The sequence below is a fragment of the Lycorma delicatula genome, chromosome 1, assembly GCF_047948215.1.
Source record: "Lycorma delicatula isolate Av1 chromosome 1, ASM4794821v1, whole genome shotgun sequence".
NCBI lineage: Eukaryota > Metazoa > Arthropoda > Insecta > Hemiptera > Fulgoridae > Lycorma > Lycorma delicatula.
In genome coordinates, this window is record NC_134455.1 from 144,737,396 (window position 1) to 144,753,392 (window position 15,997).

At 29.8% G+C, this 15,997-nt stretch overlaps 1 protein-coding gene across 2 annotated transcripts in view; it reads left to right on the top strand.

The window, feature by feature from the left end:
- Window positions 1-15,606, top strand: part of LOC142323562 (uncharacterized) — a 43,041-nt gene extending 27,435 nt beyond the window's left edge. For both annotated transcript variants that reach the window (XM_075363362.1, XM_075363371.1), the window contains 4 exons: window positions 9,451-9,562; window positions 10,609-10,717; window positions 12,326-12,512; window positions 15,313-15,606. In XM_075363362.1, coding sequence (XP_075219477.1) covers window positions 9,451-9,562; window positions 10,609-10,717; window positions 12,326-12,512; window positions 15,313-15,474 — 570 coding nt within the window. In that variant the 3' untranslated portion in view covers window positions 15,475-15,606. The remainder of the gene's footprint in view (window positions 1-9,450; window positions 9,563-10,608; window positions 10,718-12,325; window positions 12,513-15,312) is intronic.
- Window positions 15,607-15,997: the final 391 nt, after the last annotated feature.

The window sequence follows — 15,997 nt, forward strand, 5'->3', positions numbered from 1 at the left end:
TACTTTGTAAAAATTGATTATGATGTAGTGCTAGAATATGTTGTCTGTTTTTATAAATATGAACATTCTGACCCCAAAAGGGATAGATCCCACCATGAATAATTCTGGTTGTCACGCCATCCCCTCCATACCTAGCCCTGATGGGCTTTACCGTCGGTCATCTTCTGAACCCACAAACTGAATAAAATCTCTCAGTTAACAGCTTGGCCTCAGTCAGGCTACCACCGATGTAAATGTCATGAATGGCATTTCCATCAGTGTAAGAACGTACTATCAGTAAACACAAAACAAACTATTCAAATGAACTAACAAATGAGCTATAGCCCTATCATTGAAATAAAATTAACAACATCACAAAGTAATAGGAAGAAAAACAAAACTACAGAATACCTATCTTGGCGACAAGAGAACACACAAGTGATCCCTAACCACCTGGGTAACTTGAACTCATCATCCTACATGCCCTCTGCAACTCACTGAAGATCCAAATATTTCATGAAGTTCTCCACAATTGACCATTCAGCCCAGCTTTACCAGTTAAAATTTAAATCTAAAGTAGACCCAATATCCTCGAGCTGCCTCATTACCTCTAATTGTCTTTCATCATACCAATGACAAACATATAAAACATGAAAGGCATCATCTAATATGCCACACCATGGACACAGACCTGAATCAACCAGGCTGAAACAAATCAACCTATCCCTAAAAGCACCATGGCTCGAAAGAAACCGAGTTATGTACTTGTTAGGAGACACCCAAGGTGCCTCGCAGACTCCTCACATCAGGTAAAAGATCATGTGTGTAATGCCCATCAGCTGTCTCATGATATCTAGTCTAAAAATGTGTTACATTTGGTTTGTTTTAACGATTTCATTTTTCTAAATTTAACTGTGTACAAAATACTCACAGAATTAATTTTAGCCATTTACAGATGTTAACAAGACAGTATACTTTTTTTTTAGTCTACTTTTCAGGTAGATAATTTTTGAAACCATTAAATATATGCATTTTCTATTATGTGTCACTTTTAAATGCTGATAGATGCTTTTGTATTTTCATTGTAGTTTTGCATTGTATCCTTTTTACCTGATATAGAATTTTGTGTAGGTAGAGAAGTTACACCTAGAGCACTTTGTTTCTTTATTTCAAAAACTGTGTGTGTGTGTTAAAATTAATAACTACTTTTTAAAATTTGTTTATATGTTGCTGCATGAATATTTTAGTTATGGCAGATTATGTTTGCATTTAATTTCAACAGAAAACTTATGGAATTTTATTTTTTTATAAGCCATTCAGCTGAAATTGCCTGGGTCTCCCAAAAACCCTAAGACTAAGTTTAATGCTACATAACACTAAGAGACCAATTAAAGTCTGATAAATTAAAGTCATCTGCTAAATATTAGTTTTACAAAATTTGCAAATTTTGAATTGTATTTTATAAAAACAATGTATCAAAAAACTTAATTCCTTGAGCTTGTGTGGCATTGGGTACAGACGATAGAAGGAAATTTCAAAAATGTTAAAAATATTACATAAAATTATTCATTTTTGATGATAAGACAAATCGGATTTTTGTAAGCAATTGTTTTCTTATTTAACTTACATCATCAGTACTGATAGTATTGCTAATTTTGTGATTGCTACTCTGATGGTTGGTAAATATCAGCTGTTGGTAATATTAATAATAATTTCACTTGTAACATTTCACTGTTATTTTCAAGCAAATCCATACTTTTATGGAGTGTATTTTGTTTGAAATTGAAAAATCTTGTATGCCTAACAAATGCGCATTTGGAGCAGTTTAGTTACCAATAAAATAAACCATCACACATATAATATATATTCATTACTAAACATAATGCTTCTGGAATGTATAAATTTAAATTCACCATGTTTTATAATGAACAAATGTAGTTCAGCTTCAAAGACTGAACTCAAAAAAACACTCTGTAAAAAAATAGATTCCAGTATTCACAAACTATCTCGTTGAAGCAAACTGCAGGTTCACTATTTTTACAAACTTTGATATTTTGCACTTAAAATCAATGAGCAATTTGAAATTTGGAAACCAAAACAAGAATATATTAAATGACATCATAATTCAGATACAATACTTACAATCACATCTTGAATATTTGTCTTCTACAGCAATAAAAAAGCAAAAATAAAGAATAATTCAGTCGCTGTTTATCTGACTGGCAGACCCCCAGTCACAGATTACAGCTTTCAGTGACTTAAACCATTAATATAGAATTTTTTTTAAAAATAGTTAAAAATAAATTTGGTTTGTCATAAAAATGAATAGTTTTGTATAATTATAATTATTGAAATCTGTTGTGGACAAAAACATTGTAAATTAAAACATATTAAGTACTATAATTCCCTTACAGTTGTTATTTCATATTAAATTATATAGCTTTGTTTCTTCACAGTAAATCAATAACTGGATAAATTCAAAAATTTATTTTTCTCCTAACCTGTGTAACATTGCAATCTGTTCAACTAACAAAACAAAAAGCAACCCCCCTGGCACGTTGAGATGAGGATGATACATATGACATGTAAATGAAGTATAGTATGTACACACTTGGGCCGACCATTCCTGCGTTGTCTGGTTAATTAAACCTCAACCTCAAAATATACCAGTATCCACTGTCTAGTATTCAAATCCACATAAAATCAGTCAACATTTACTAGGATTTGAACCTGAGTATCCTCAACTTCAAAAACCAGCTATTAAATAAATGATTTGCGAAGACAATTTTACCATTAGACCAGCCTGGTGGGCAGAAAAGTTTGTTTTAAATAAAAGGTGTTTAACATTTTTTTTAAAGATTAAATTATGTATTAGTAGTATTTTTTTCTAAAATGAGAAAATTGCAAAAAATGAATTTCAACTTCTATGGAGCAAAATCTCAGCATATTTTTTTATATATCCTAAGTTTTAATCATGGTTAAATCCAAATCAGGCTACAAGAATTTTTTTAAATGTTAAGCAGTTCAGGTGCTCTGTCTAACCAGACACAAATATTATATATGTGTTTATTCTCTTTGTTGTATATAAAATATACATATGTGAAAAACACATACAAATATATATTACATGCATATTTATTGTATTCTGTGTTATCTATTTTTGCCATATTCCTGTTTAAAGGCCATGTACTTTCATATTTTTTATTTCATAGTAATTCTTTTTTTTTTTAATTTCATTGACTTGTTAACTTGTGGCTTCTTGATTGTGCAATGATGTGATCCAACATAATTAGTTAATATTTTAATACTATTTTTTTACATTTTATTTTTAATATCAGCTTTTATGAATAAATATATTTCCTATCTTACACAAACCTAGTTTTTTCCAGTGTTTTGACAAAATTTGTCTTGCTGAATTAAATATCTATTCTTGAATTTTTTCAGTTGTTTGAAGAAATTACAATTACTTAGATTAACTTTTCCGTAATAGAATGTGTAAAGATCAGGAAAGAATTTGGTTAAACACCAGATTTTCTGAATACATTAGAAAAAAAAGAAGATACTAAAATGGAAAAAAATTTCATGTGTATTATAATATGAATGGATACCAAAATTATATTATACTTCGTTCATGGGTATTGTTTAACACAACAAATGCAAAAATTTGTGGTGGTTTAAAAAACGAATTTATTTGTTTTTTGATGTGACTGGAAGATAAGAATATTTTTCTCCCTAACAATAGTTAGTTTTCTAAGTGCGTGGTGCTGTAAAAATGTCCAAGTTAGTTGGAAAGGAATATGCTGTCTTTTAGATGTCACAGTAAAGTAATATAAAATTATTTGTTAAAAAACTGTAAACTGTAACTAACAAATTTCTTTTTACTGCTATCAAAAGTTGAACAATATACCTTGGATTGATTCTCAATAGAAGCACGATTTTCAGTTAATACCCAATATTAGGGAACAGCTTTTTTTCTTTTTTACATATACAGAGTGATTAAAAAAAACGAGAAATTTAAAAAATTAAATAACGTTAATGAAAAATTTGTTTTAGAAAATGAATTTTATTTCATGTAATTGTACAAATGTTGCCATTTTAGGATACATACATTTTAGTTTATTTTTTTAAAGATGACATCTTCCAGGTAACCTCCTCTTCTACGTAAACACTCACGAAGTCTCTTCGTTAAATTGTTCATTGTTTGACGTAACATCTCAAGTAGAATTTCCGCAATTGCTTCTTGGATCTTTGCCTTCAGTTCTTCCGTTGTAGCAGGTCTACTGTGGAACACTTTGCTTTTAAGGTGACCCCACAAAACGTAATCACAAGCTGAGAGATCAGGCGATCTGGGAGGCCATCTAATGTCACCATTTCGTGAAATAACAAGTTGTCCAATCGGCGTACAGCTGCCATCGATATTCGTGCAGTATGTGACGTTGCTCCGTCTTGTTGAAAGCAGACTGTGTTAAGAATTGGTGAAAATCTCTTTTGTTGTTCCACAACAAAGGTTTCAAGCATGGCTACGTAACGAGCCGACGTCACTGTAATCGCAAGACCGTTGTCATCCTCAAAAAAATAAGGGCCTATAACACCATAAGATGACAGCACACCACATGGTCACTTTCTGCCTGTGCAACGGATGCTGGTGTAGCTGCATAGGATTTTCTTGTGCCCAGTGCTGCATCTGGAATTTTGCTTGTTAACAAATCAACTGAGGTGGAATTGCGCTTCATCTGACATCCACAGTTTGTGAACAAACTCTTCGTTATCATTTATCTTCTGAAGCATTACATTACAGAATTGTGCTCGCACAACTGCATCGTTCGGTTTCAGTTCCTGGACAATCTGCAACTTGTATGGATGGTATTGCAAGTTCTTCACTAACATTCTTCGAACACTTGAACTATGCAATTGTAAAGATGCTGAGAGACGACAGATTGACCGATGTGGACTTTGTGTGACAGCATCTTGTAAAGCTTGAACATTCTGTGGTGTACGGACGGTTCGCTCATGGCCTGGAGGTTTCTTTTTCATTGCTGAATCAGTTTCCTTAAAATTAGATATCCATGTTTTAATTGCATGTGCTGATGAAACACGGCCGTGCCGTCCCAGATTAAAATGACGTGAACTTCTCTACGCGCTCCCTCCACACTGTCATTGTTTTTGTAAAACGCTTTGATAGCAAATGCACGTTGCGCACCACTCCAAGGATCCATGACAGCTAAATGGCAGGTTAGGTTAGAGAGGCTGGTGCCACTTATCAAGTGGTACCAATCGCCCACGGCTACCAACACAACTTTCAAAATTTCCCGTTTCTTTGAATCATCCTGTATATATATAAATATGAACATATTTATATAGTTATTTTATAGTTACATATATAATATATATATATATATACACACACACACACACACATACATATACTAGTATTCCTGTTGCGGCTTCTAGGCACATAACAAGGATTTCTTTTTTGGGGAGCGGCTAAGGGAGCTGACGATGATGATAAAATAATAATAATGAAAATCATTTTATATTGAAAGGTTTTTTTATATTTTATTGCATTTAAAAAAATACAGAACATATGCTTAGATTTAATACATCATTTACTATGCAAATAAGAATCATAATGTTAGTATATAACTTTTTTCATAATCCACATTTATGATAAAAATTATGAATTATTTGGAAGCTAGTTGTCGATTTTTCTTTCTTGCCATAATATCTAAAACTTCATCAGAATTGACAGTAATATCTCTATGTACTGACAAAGAAATTAATGAACTTAGTCTTCCATCCCCTGACTTGTTAACACGCAATTGTTTTGACTCTCTTCATTGTGAAGAACGAGTGCTTATGAGTACATGTTGTTATCAGTAGAGTTGCTGAAACCTGCAAGAGATAATGGATATTCTTTTTATTGCAGTGATCTAATACTTCAATCACTTCTAGATCGCATTTTAAATTTAATGACTTTATCTCCTTGCACCAAATAAGATTCTTTGCTTGGGGGATAGATTCAGAACATTTATTATCATAATACATCGCTAAGATTTTTAGTTCATCCACTTTTCCAGGACTAGCTGAACCTAGCAAAAGAACTTGAAAATGTTTTGAAGATTATTGGAACATTGTCTAGCTGCCTACATATGTATTTGGAATGCAATAACAAAGTGTTGCATTTTTGGCTTGTAGGAACACCTCAGTAATCAATTATTTTTATTAGTATTGTCAGAATGAGCACGGTATTCACACATCAAGTAATGGTGTTATTCTTACAGGGTTAGTAACGTAAAGGTATGTAGGAGGGGAAAAATGATGACTATGGAGATGATTATGTACAGATTTTTCTTAAATTTTGTGAAAATACTTTTGAGATGTTATACATTACAAAAATGTAAAATGCTAAAAATTAATTTTTTGGACCCAGCTTACAAGATTTAACCTCTGAATGATAATCTAATAATTGACAGGGGCTATAGCCGCCTTAGCCCACCGCTCACTACATGCGAGGACTTTGCTTGCTCTATGTGTGTTTACCATTGCGGTCAATTTTTTTATTAACCTGAGGCAGGTGCAGCCAGTTGCATCATACATACAGTAATAGCGGCAGTGGCTATCTTGGCTAAGCCCCTATACCGTACACTGTCACACCCCTTAAAAAACTAAAATTTAAAAACTAACACCAGATTTCCAAAACCCAGTTCCATGTAATTCAAATATACTGAAGATCTCCTTTAGTAGAATCAGATATGGGGAAAATTTCCAATCATTGTTCAATTTTTTTTTTTACTTCACCCCTTCCAAGATTCAAATTTCAGAAAATCTCAAAATTGGGTTTTAAATATTCACATGAAGTAAATTACATACATTAAAAATCAAATTGATATATTCGTTTGTTAACAAGAAATTAAAAAAGTATCTGTGATTCAGGCAAAATTAAAAAATCCATTCTAACCCTTTAAATTCAAATTTTTAAAAATCTAGAATTGTTTTTTAGATATTCACATGAAGATTACACCCACCAAAAATCAAGTTGATATCTACATTTGTTACTGAGAAATAAAACAAATTGTAAATTTCATTGTTGTTCCATTTTAACTCTGAATTTAAAAGAAAAACTTTCTTACTATGCACTTACACCTATGAAGAATATTTATACAAATTTTCAGTAGTTTTTGCTGAGTATTGATTATGAATGACCGACGGTATGTTATTTTATGTGTATAGATATATACAGTGAAAGTCTGTTATGATATTCAAGGGTTTGGCAGTATGTGCTCATTATACCCTGATGCTTGTTATAAATGATTGAGCCTATTCAAACTAGAAAAAATCTTCCCCTCTAAATAAGTAGAAATAACTGATCCTCAACGTTGTATAAGAAATTTGTCTAAACATAGTGATATTACATAAAATTGTAAGCTCATATGTACTAATGTTTACACATAAAAAATTGTAACTTACCTAAAATTGGATTTTACCCAGCCAATTAGTAACGTCAAAATTATCCATGCTGCCTTCTTCACTACTATTTTTTACAAAAATAATTTGGTGTTTGTTTTTAAATTGGTTCAGTCGACCATCGCTGCAAGCAAATCCTTTGTATCCTAGCTGGTCAGCAAAATTTTCTGGCTGAATTTTCTAAGTGGGTCTATTTATGGGGACGTATTCACTCCTTGTCATTTTGAACCACATAATAAGAGCTTAATCCAAATCTTTTTTTTTTTCATATAGTTTTATCTTCTTTATTAGAGACTGATTTTTTTAAAAGCTACTCGTATCACAGTTCTTCCAAATCATTAATACAGTGAAAGTGGAAAGCCCACAAGTTTTATACTTGTCAAAATTAGATTGCCTGTTTTCTAATTCCTCAATAATTCTTAATTTGTCACAAACCTAAAGAATTTTTCTTTTAATGTCCAACATTACTTCTGTACCATAAAAATTTATCAAAAATACCATAACACACTCACAGAAAATACACTTGACTTGGTAAGCAAACAAATGTATTGTACAAAACTGCAACAAACTCCTTTAAGAATCGACTACCTCAACTAAACTGTAAAATTACTCACCCTTCTCATCATCATACTAACGGAGGAATGGAATACCCCAGAATCCAAAAATAGCCAGTACAAAACTGTACTTTGCTTACTATTGCAACTGGGTTGTTTCTTATTGCATATTCACTTATTGTGAACCATTCATCATTGCCTCCCTACATTATAAAGTTATCAAATTTAATATTACAAACATACAATACTAATAACTTGAAGATTTAATTACTGTTACTGTATTTTAAAATTATTCACATTTTTAATTACTCAGGAAGCAAATTTATTGTTCAAAAGAAAATAATTTGCTCGTTATAACAGACTTCTTATTTATTAGTTCTTTAAAACAAACTTTACTATACATTAATAATATATGAGATCAACCAATTTTTTATTTTTGCTTGTTACAAATGACCTCATTATAAGTAACTTTTCATATTTATATAAAATAATTGTCAATAAGGAAAAAATTTATAGCTGTTGGCTTCCCTGTATGACTGTTAAAATTATATAAAGTTCATCATCAACACTGTCATTTTTGTCAAATTCTGTAACTTTCTTTTGTTGATGTTCATAGTCAAACATACTGATGAGTGTTTGCTTAATCTTTGCTAATCAATTTTAACTTAATCATCTTTAGCATGATTCTAAAACCACTTTAAAATCTTGCTACTATTCACCACGACTAAAATCGATACCAGGGTTGCCTCTGTATTCCTCTGTATGAGTTTTCAGTGAAAAGTTGGCTTTTCAAAAAAGCTCTGTTTAACTACTCCAGAAGTAACTTTGTTTGACTACTTCATTATTACAATTTTCTAAAAGAAACCAAAAATTACACAAATAACAAGCAGAACAATATTAATCTGCATTCCATTAATTGGTGGCATCATGATCTGTGTAAAAAAATAACATCTAACTTATATATAACTATCAGTATTATAAATAATAATCACAGTGATAATCTGTGAATCAGGAGAGAAAGAAAATGAAAGCATTTATACCATATTAGAAGTTATTGACTCACTTGTACTTACCTTAGGAATACCAGTAGTAGTTTTTTTTTGTGGTATTGTATCAAATTATTTATAAATTCACTCATTTATGCTTTCATTTACATTAACTAATAAAAGTGTTTATTAGTTCTCATTTTTTCCATACTTTCATTATATTCATACATCATTGCACATTCTTTCATCTTCCTTATTAAGAATATATATACATTATGGAATGCATAATTTTATATATATAAATTAATGTTTGAGATCATAAAAATATGAGATCTTATTCAAGTGAATATTTAATTATTTAATAATTGTGTATTAGAACATAAGATATTGGAATTTTAAAAGTTTCTAATACTTTTTTTTTTTTAAACATAAAGCTGTATTTTACTTTCTGTTTCTCTTTCTTACAGTTCCAGAAACTTCAGCTTTTGTTGCAAAGCAGAAATGAAGAATATTATAATAGAATAAGGCAAAAAGAATGTGAAATAATTGAATTACAAAAAACGCTTTCACAAAAAATTGGTAAATTGATTCATTTTATTGTGATTAGTCACTTGCAAAATAATTTTATTTTTTCAAATGTTGAAAATATTTATTTGGACAAATAAAATTTATCACATCTTGGTTATTGGTAATTTTTTATTCTATCATGAAAGCATCAAGAACAGCCGTAATGTTTTAATCCTTACTTAACGTTATTTCTGTTAATCATTGTAAAGATATATGTATGTAATTTAAATACTAGAAAAGAAATTGTCCCACAAAAATGCATGTGAAGAGGAGTTGTATCTTAAATAATGATGTCAGTCTTTTGTAGTTGATTTCAATATGTATTTTAATGTTGGGTTACACATACAAAAAAAATTGAAATTATGCTATAGTAAGATATTAAGAAGAAGAAGAAAACACATAATTAGTAAAAAGTGTGTCTTAAATATTGGCTATATAACTTTGTTGCAGACTAGTAAAATGTAGTGCATTGTTTTAAGAGACCATTCAATGCACTTATAAGCAATAACATTTGCAATTCTCCCCAGCACTTTAACATATTTATATGAATAACATATGGCACTCAGAAAGTCACTTCTTTTTATTAAATAGGTTTTTAAATCTATAATTAAATTTCATTTTCCATTTTCATCATATGGAATGGAATGGAATGCAAAGTTGGCGGGAGTTTATAGATTCTGCCTACAGATTGCAGAACCTGGACAGTGTCCCTTGCTGCTGAATGATTCTATCGGGCGTGTTTTTAAAGGTTTATTTTATATGACGGGTCTAATTTCCAATTTTTTTCTTATTTTATATTTTGTATTTTTCATCATAAATTATTAATTTCATTGCATTTAAAATAATTATGAAAGAAGATTTTTTTTGCATCTTCATTTATGGTTTTTTGTTTTGTGACGGGTTTATCAGCAAGACAAAATTGTACTAAAACTAAATTAATTATTGTTCTGTTTCTAGTATAGAAGCTTTAATAAGAAGCTTAAGTGATAGAAATAATCTTTGTCATTTATTGATAATAATGCTTGACTTTATTAATACACTTATTTTATTGATCTCAGGTGTAAAGAGGTGCAGCAAAAAGTTATCGAATGATGAGAATGAAGTAATCATCAATAACATTGATGTCAGTGAAGAGTTTCAGGCAACTGATAACCAACAGTTGAAACAGTAAGTATATGATTCTCACCATTGGCCAACCAGCTAGTATAGTAGTCATCTGTTGCTGGGGTTTCAGTCACTTGGTCCTGGCTTGGATTGCTGATAAGGATCTAGTATTTGTTTATCTACGTAACTATATTTTAACCTGTCAGCATAATTTTGCAATAAGTTCAGATATGTATCAAAACTAAATTTGGACTAAAAGGAATCAGAAGTGAATATTTGATAAAAATTTTGTAATTTATAGAAAATTTGAAAAGCATATAACTAAGAAGATGCAGGTAAGTATTTTAACTATTACATAATAGTTAGTTTCCAAAAACAGATTGATTAATAAAAAGAGGCTTACATTACATATTCAACCAATATTTACCTCTACATATTTACTTTTTTTAGTAAAGTGGCCTGATGTGTGAAATTATGCTTCTTTACTGCCTAAACTATTAAAATTACTCTTGAAAACTGTAAATTCAGATATAGTGTGTATCCACCCATCATAGGTATTTTTTCCTCAGAAACATTAAGAAACACTAAAATCATGATGATGTACATGAACATATATATTTCAAGAACAAAAAGTTCTTATTTTGAAAAAATTGATGTAGATAAAACATGTTTATTAAATAAACCAGGTTCATGTCATGAAAATGAAAACTTCTATAACTTTGCTTTCTAGGTATTTTTTCAGTACATAGCATATTATTTTTATTACGTTACTGTACATTTCTTCTCTGTGTTTCTGAAATCACTGTGTTGCTGCCTGTTATAACTGTACTATTGATAAGAAATAACATTAATAAAATCAAATTACTGATGTGATAAATCCAAAAAATATTGTTAGCATATACATCCAGGTAAGATTAGATGAACAGCATCATTCCGATTGGGATTTTTCACACTACAAAATGTCATTTCTAATCATCAAAAATAATGAGTGTAGTAGCTGTAATTGGATATCAGCCTGCAGTTACTGAATTAAATTAAAAAGTAAATATTAGCTAGTGTAGGAAGGTAGGTAACATTTTGGTTAATGCTTATTACTAGGGAGTGAAGCTCAATCTTAACAATCCTGTTTCTCTGACCAGTGGTTATCCCTGTTTATCATGACTGCCCTCCAAACAAATCATTCAAATTTGATTTCTTTACTCTTAACTGACAGATAGCAGAATTATTTTTATGCCAAGGTAAAATTTTATATTCTGTTTTTTTTTTTATTAAATTTGAATTTTTAAGTTATTTTTCAAAATATAATATTTGCAGAAAAGAATTATTTACTGAGTGCAGATTTTTCCTCTACAGTTAAGTTGTTAGTATGAAAAATTAGCTTCTTTTTTTTAATCTACCCACTCTCCTAAGGGGCTCACAGTCCCCCATGCAGGGTACCTGGGTCCCCTCACTCTACCTTTCCATATTCTATAGCCTTTGATATAACATAAAGTTGAGAAGATTTCAATATTTGCTTCATCTATAGAGCAAGGGAGACAGAGGCAATAGAGCAGCTGCTTTCTTGATGGAGTATCATAATTAAAAAGTAATTGAAAGAAATAAAGGATGGTTAATTTAATATAATTTAAAAATGAAAACTGAACTAATAGGTTCAACACCATTCTGTTTCAGAATTGAAAAATTATATGAGAAAAGTATTTATAAAATGGAAAATACTATTCAAACTTTGGCATTGGAGAATATTAATTTAAGAAATTCTATTCACTTATTCACTAGAAAATTATGTGATCTTCATCAGTTTATTACTGCTAATGCCAATTCTACCAAGCAAATTATTACAAGTACTGCTGAATCAAAGGTAAGATTCAGTTTTAAATTATTGTATGATAATGGGTTTGAATGCATGCTCTTTTAATTAAATACAAATTTTTTATACTTTGATGTAGAATATTTTATAGTTCAGCCAAAAGCTTCTTATACTGTTCTCAAGATTGAGCTCATTGAGATAGATTTAAAATACTTAGTGACATACTGATTGTAATTTGTTATCCTGCCCTATGGATTGAAAGCTAAGCTGCAACAGGGAGGTTCCAGTTTGCAGGTTGTGGAAAGGTTTGCAGGTAATAATGATCTGCAGATAACAGGAAACAAGTAAGCAGTCACAGATGAGCAGTGGCAGTGTCTTCATGGGTTTCCTTGATGGACAGAGCATTATAAGTTGTCACAGATTCAACAAGGACTCTGTGATACTAAGATGTAAGTTGGACAAATTTCTCTTGGATAGAGGCTGAACATCAAGAGAAAAATAACAGAGTTTATATGGTAATTGGTGCAACATAAAACAGAGGGGGCAACTCCATCATATATATAAGAATCTAAATATGAAAAATACTTCAAATAAGGCAATCCTTTAAACAGATGATGTGTATCCTGAAAGGGTTGTCAGAGCTGTGAGTGACTGGTCTTAGGAAAAGAGAAAAAGGAATTTTTGAGTTGGAACAGTTAATTTTATGATGCTGTTGTGATCAATTAAGGAATTAAATTTTGATTGAGAAAGGGGACAGCACTGCTAAGTGTAAATGAAATGAAGAGATGGAAGGGAATTTAAATTAAAAGAAGAAGTTAGATTGTAGAGGATTATAATATTAATCAGAAAAGATCAAAAGAATAATAAAAATATAATTTAGAGAGTAGATAAGGTTCAGAGTAGAAGGATTCGTAAATATATGAACCAATTTAATACTTCACTGATAGTATTTGAAAAAAGAGAAGCCTTTTTGGAATATTTTTTATAAGAAATGGTATCATAAGGAAATTTATAGCTTAGAAAGGAAGTCAAAAATTATCATGATATGAGTGACTAGAAAGAATGTTCAGGTACATAATTAACAAATAATAGTGTTAAAAATATGAAGTGGAACTATAATAGAAATACTGGTTATACTGGCTTAAAAGATAAAGAATGGAACTAATCACAGAGTAAGTGTGTGCTAGGTTTAAATGTGGAATATTAGTAATTAGAAAGAGAAGTGTACGGAATAGTTCATTGAAAAGTTGAGTTGGATACAGAATGCTGAAGAGCAGAACAAGAAAAATGGACATAAAGGTTTTTCTCTCAGGGTTAACAACCAGGGAGATTATTATTGGCTAAATAACTAATACAACTCAAATATGATTTAGGAATAAATTAAAAGTATTTGGCTAATTTTGAAATAAATCTAATCAATGTAGTATAAAAACGTGGAAATATTAAAATGAAAATCAAAGTAATAGGTTGTAAAGAGATGCCACAAACAAAAGAATTTATGAAACTAAATTAGAATAAAAAACCATCAGTAATAAAAGCAAATTACTGAATGGATAGCCATGAAAAAATAAAATTAAAATATTTACAATAAACCAAAAATATTTCACAAACTTGAAAACTTGTAAAGAACTCCTAGGATGAAAGATAGTTGATAATATATTAAAACAGAAATAAAAGTATAACTCGCCTGAAGAATTTTAAAAGTCTTTAATTTTTGGCCATATCACCCAAAAGTACAACAAAAGTTTATTTGTGGTATTTTTTATGACCACAAAAAGACACATGATAAAATCGTAGAAGCCTAATCTGGGAAAGAATCAGAGGATAATTATGATCGCAAATATAATAATCATGATTTATGAGAATAAATGTGTTCCAGGAAAACACGTGCTGTTTGATAATTGTCAAGTGGCATATTTCTGTATTTAATGATTTATGTTAACTAGGTTGTATGTAAATTTCAGTTTAAGAACACAAGAGTGGTTTAGTGTAGTTAATTATCTGGATATTTCACATTTAAAAAGAAATTGTTAACTTTCATGAAGAATAAGTATAAAGGTTTAATGATATCTTGGGAAAACCAGGAAATTTAGTTAATGGCTCAAGCATGGAACACCCAGACTTTGGTGAATACAGAATTTTTGTTTAATGTATTTTGTTACTTAAAACTGATATAAATTCATGATTATTGATGATAGAGAACATTGATTTTAAAAAAGTTACAACTGGATACAAAGATGATTTTTTTTTTTTTTCAAGTAGCCAATTATAACATTTTCTGTTCATTAATTAAGTAAATGTCTTTTAAAGTTCAATTGTGATTAATCTACTGTTTAAAAAATATTTAGTGTAGTAAAATCAAGTATTTCAGAATCTTTATTTAGAATTTTTTGATTGTAGGATAATATAATTAAGTCACCCTTATTTTGTTTCATTGTTAACTTTGTAAAGCATTTATAATTGTATGATAATTATTTCTACCCATCTTTTTTACTGACAGATTCTCTCCAAGTAATTCACAGATGTACTTGTTACAAAGTATATTTATCAAAGACTCATGATGTGTGTAGACTGGGTAAGGCTTTGTGCACAGGATGTAGGCAGTGTAGTGCAAGAAATTAAAACTGATGTCAAACACTTAAAAATATAATCTTCTTTGAGAAGCTTGTTTAAAATTCATTATCTTACCTGTATTATGATGTTTTTAATTTTGACCAAGTTTATGATCTGTTAAATTTCTACCAATTGTGTGATGATTCCTGTAAATTCTCTTGCACATGATTTTTCAACTAAGACCATGTACATTTTAATTAATATTTCTCCAATAATTTGAATTCTTTTATGTTTACAGGATGCAAATAAGAGCAGTAAACATTCACTAATAAATTATAGTGGTGATTTATCAGAACATTTATTTTACATTCCTGGTGATAATTTAATTAAATATGTTGAACAGTGGGTTAATGGTGTTATTGATGATATAATAAATCAGTTCAAATTATGTAATACATGAAGTGTGTTTATGTGTAGTATATGTTAATTGTATCACTGCCACTATAAGAATTAATGAAAGCTAATTTAATATAGTGTAAGTAGCAATACCTTTTTGTAACTAAAATAAAAGTAATAAATTATTTTTTTATTACTCAATTTTTTTTTTTTACAAATTATTTCACACAGTTTGGTCTTGTATTACCACTGTTTCTATTTGCTATTAATGAACTGTTGTATGAGGAAAAAATATTTGACATACATTCACAAGTAAAGTTTAGAAACAAAAAACAGAGAAACCTGTACCACATGTTGCATTAAATGCTAATTAGTCTAGGACCTGTATGAGGACTGAATTGCATTAGTGATATCTTGTTATAAGCATCTTGATTTTTGATGATTTTTCGGTTAAAGTATTTGTAATTCATCTTGAAAATTGAGAAAAACTGGTTAAAACCTTTTTTTATTCACTGTTTCTGACTTCTGCTGATTGAAGAGAAGAATGAAATGTTGGAAGAAGGAAGATTGGAAATGTGGAAGATTTG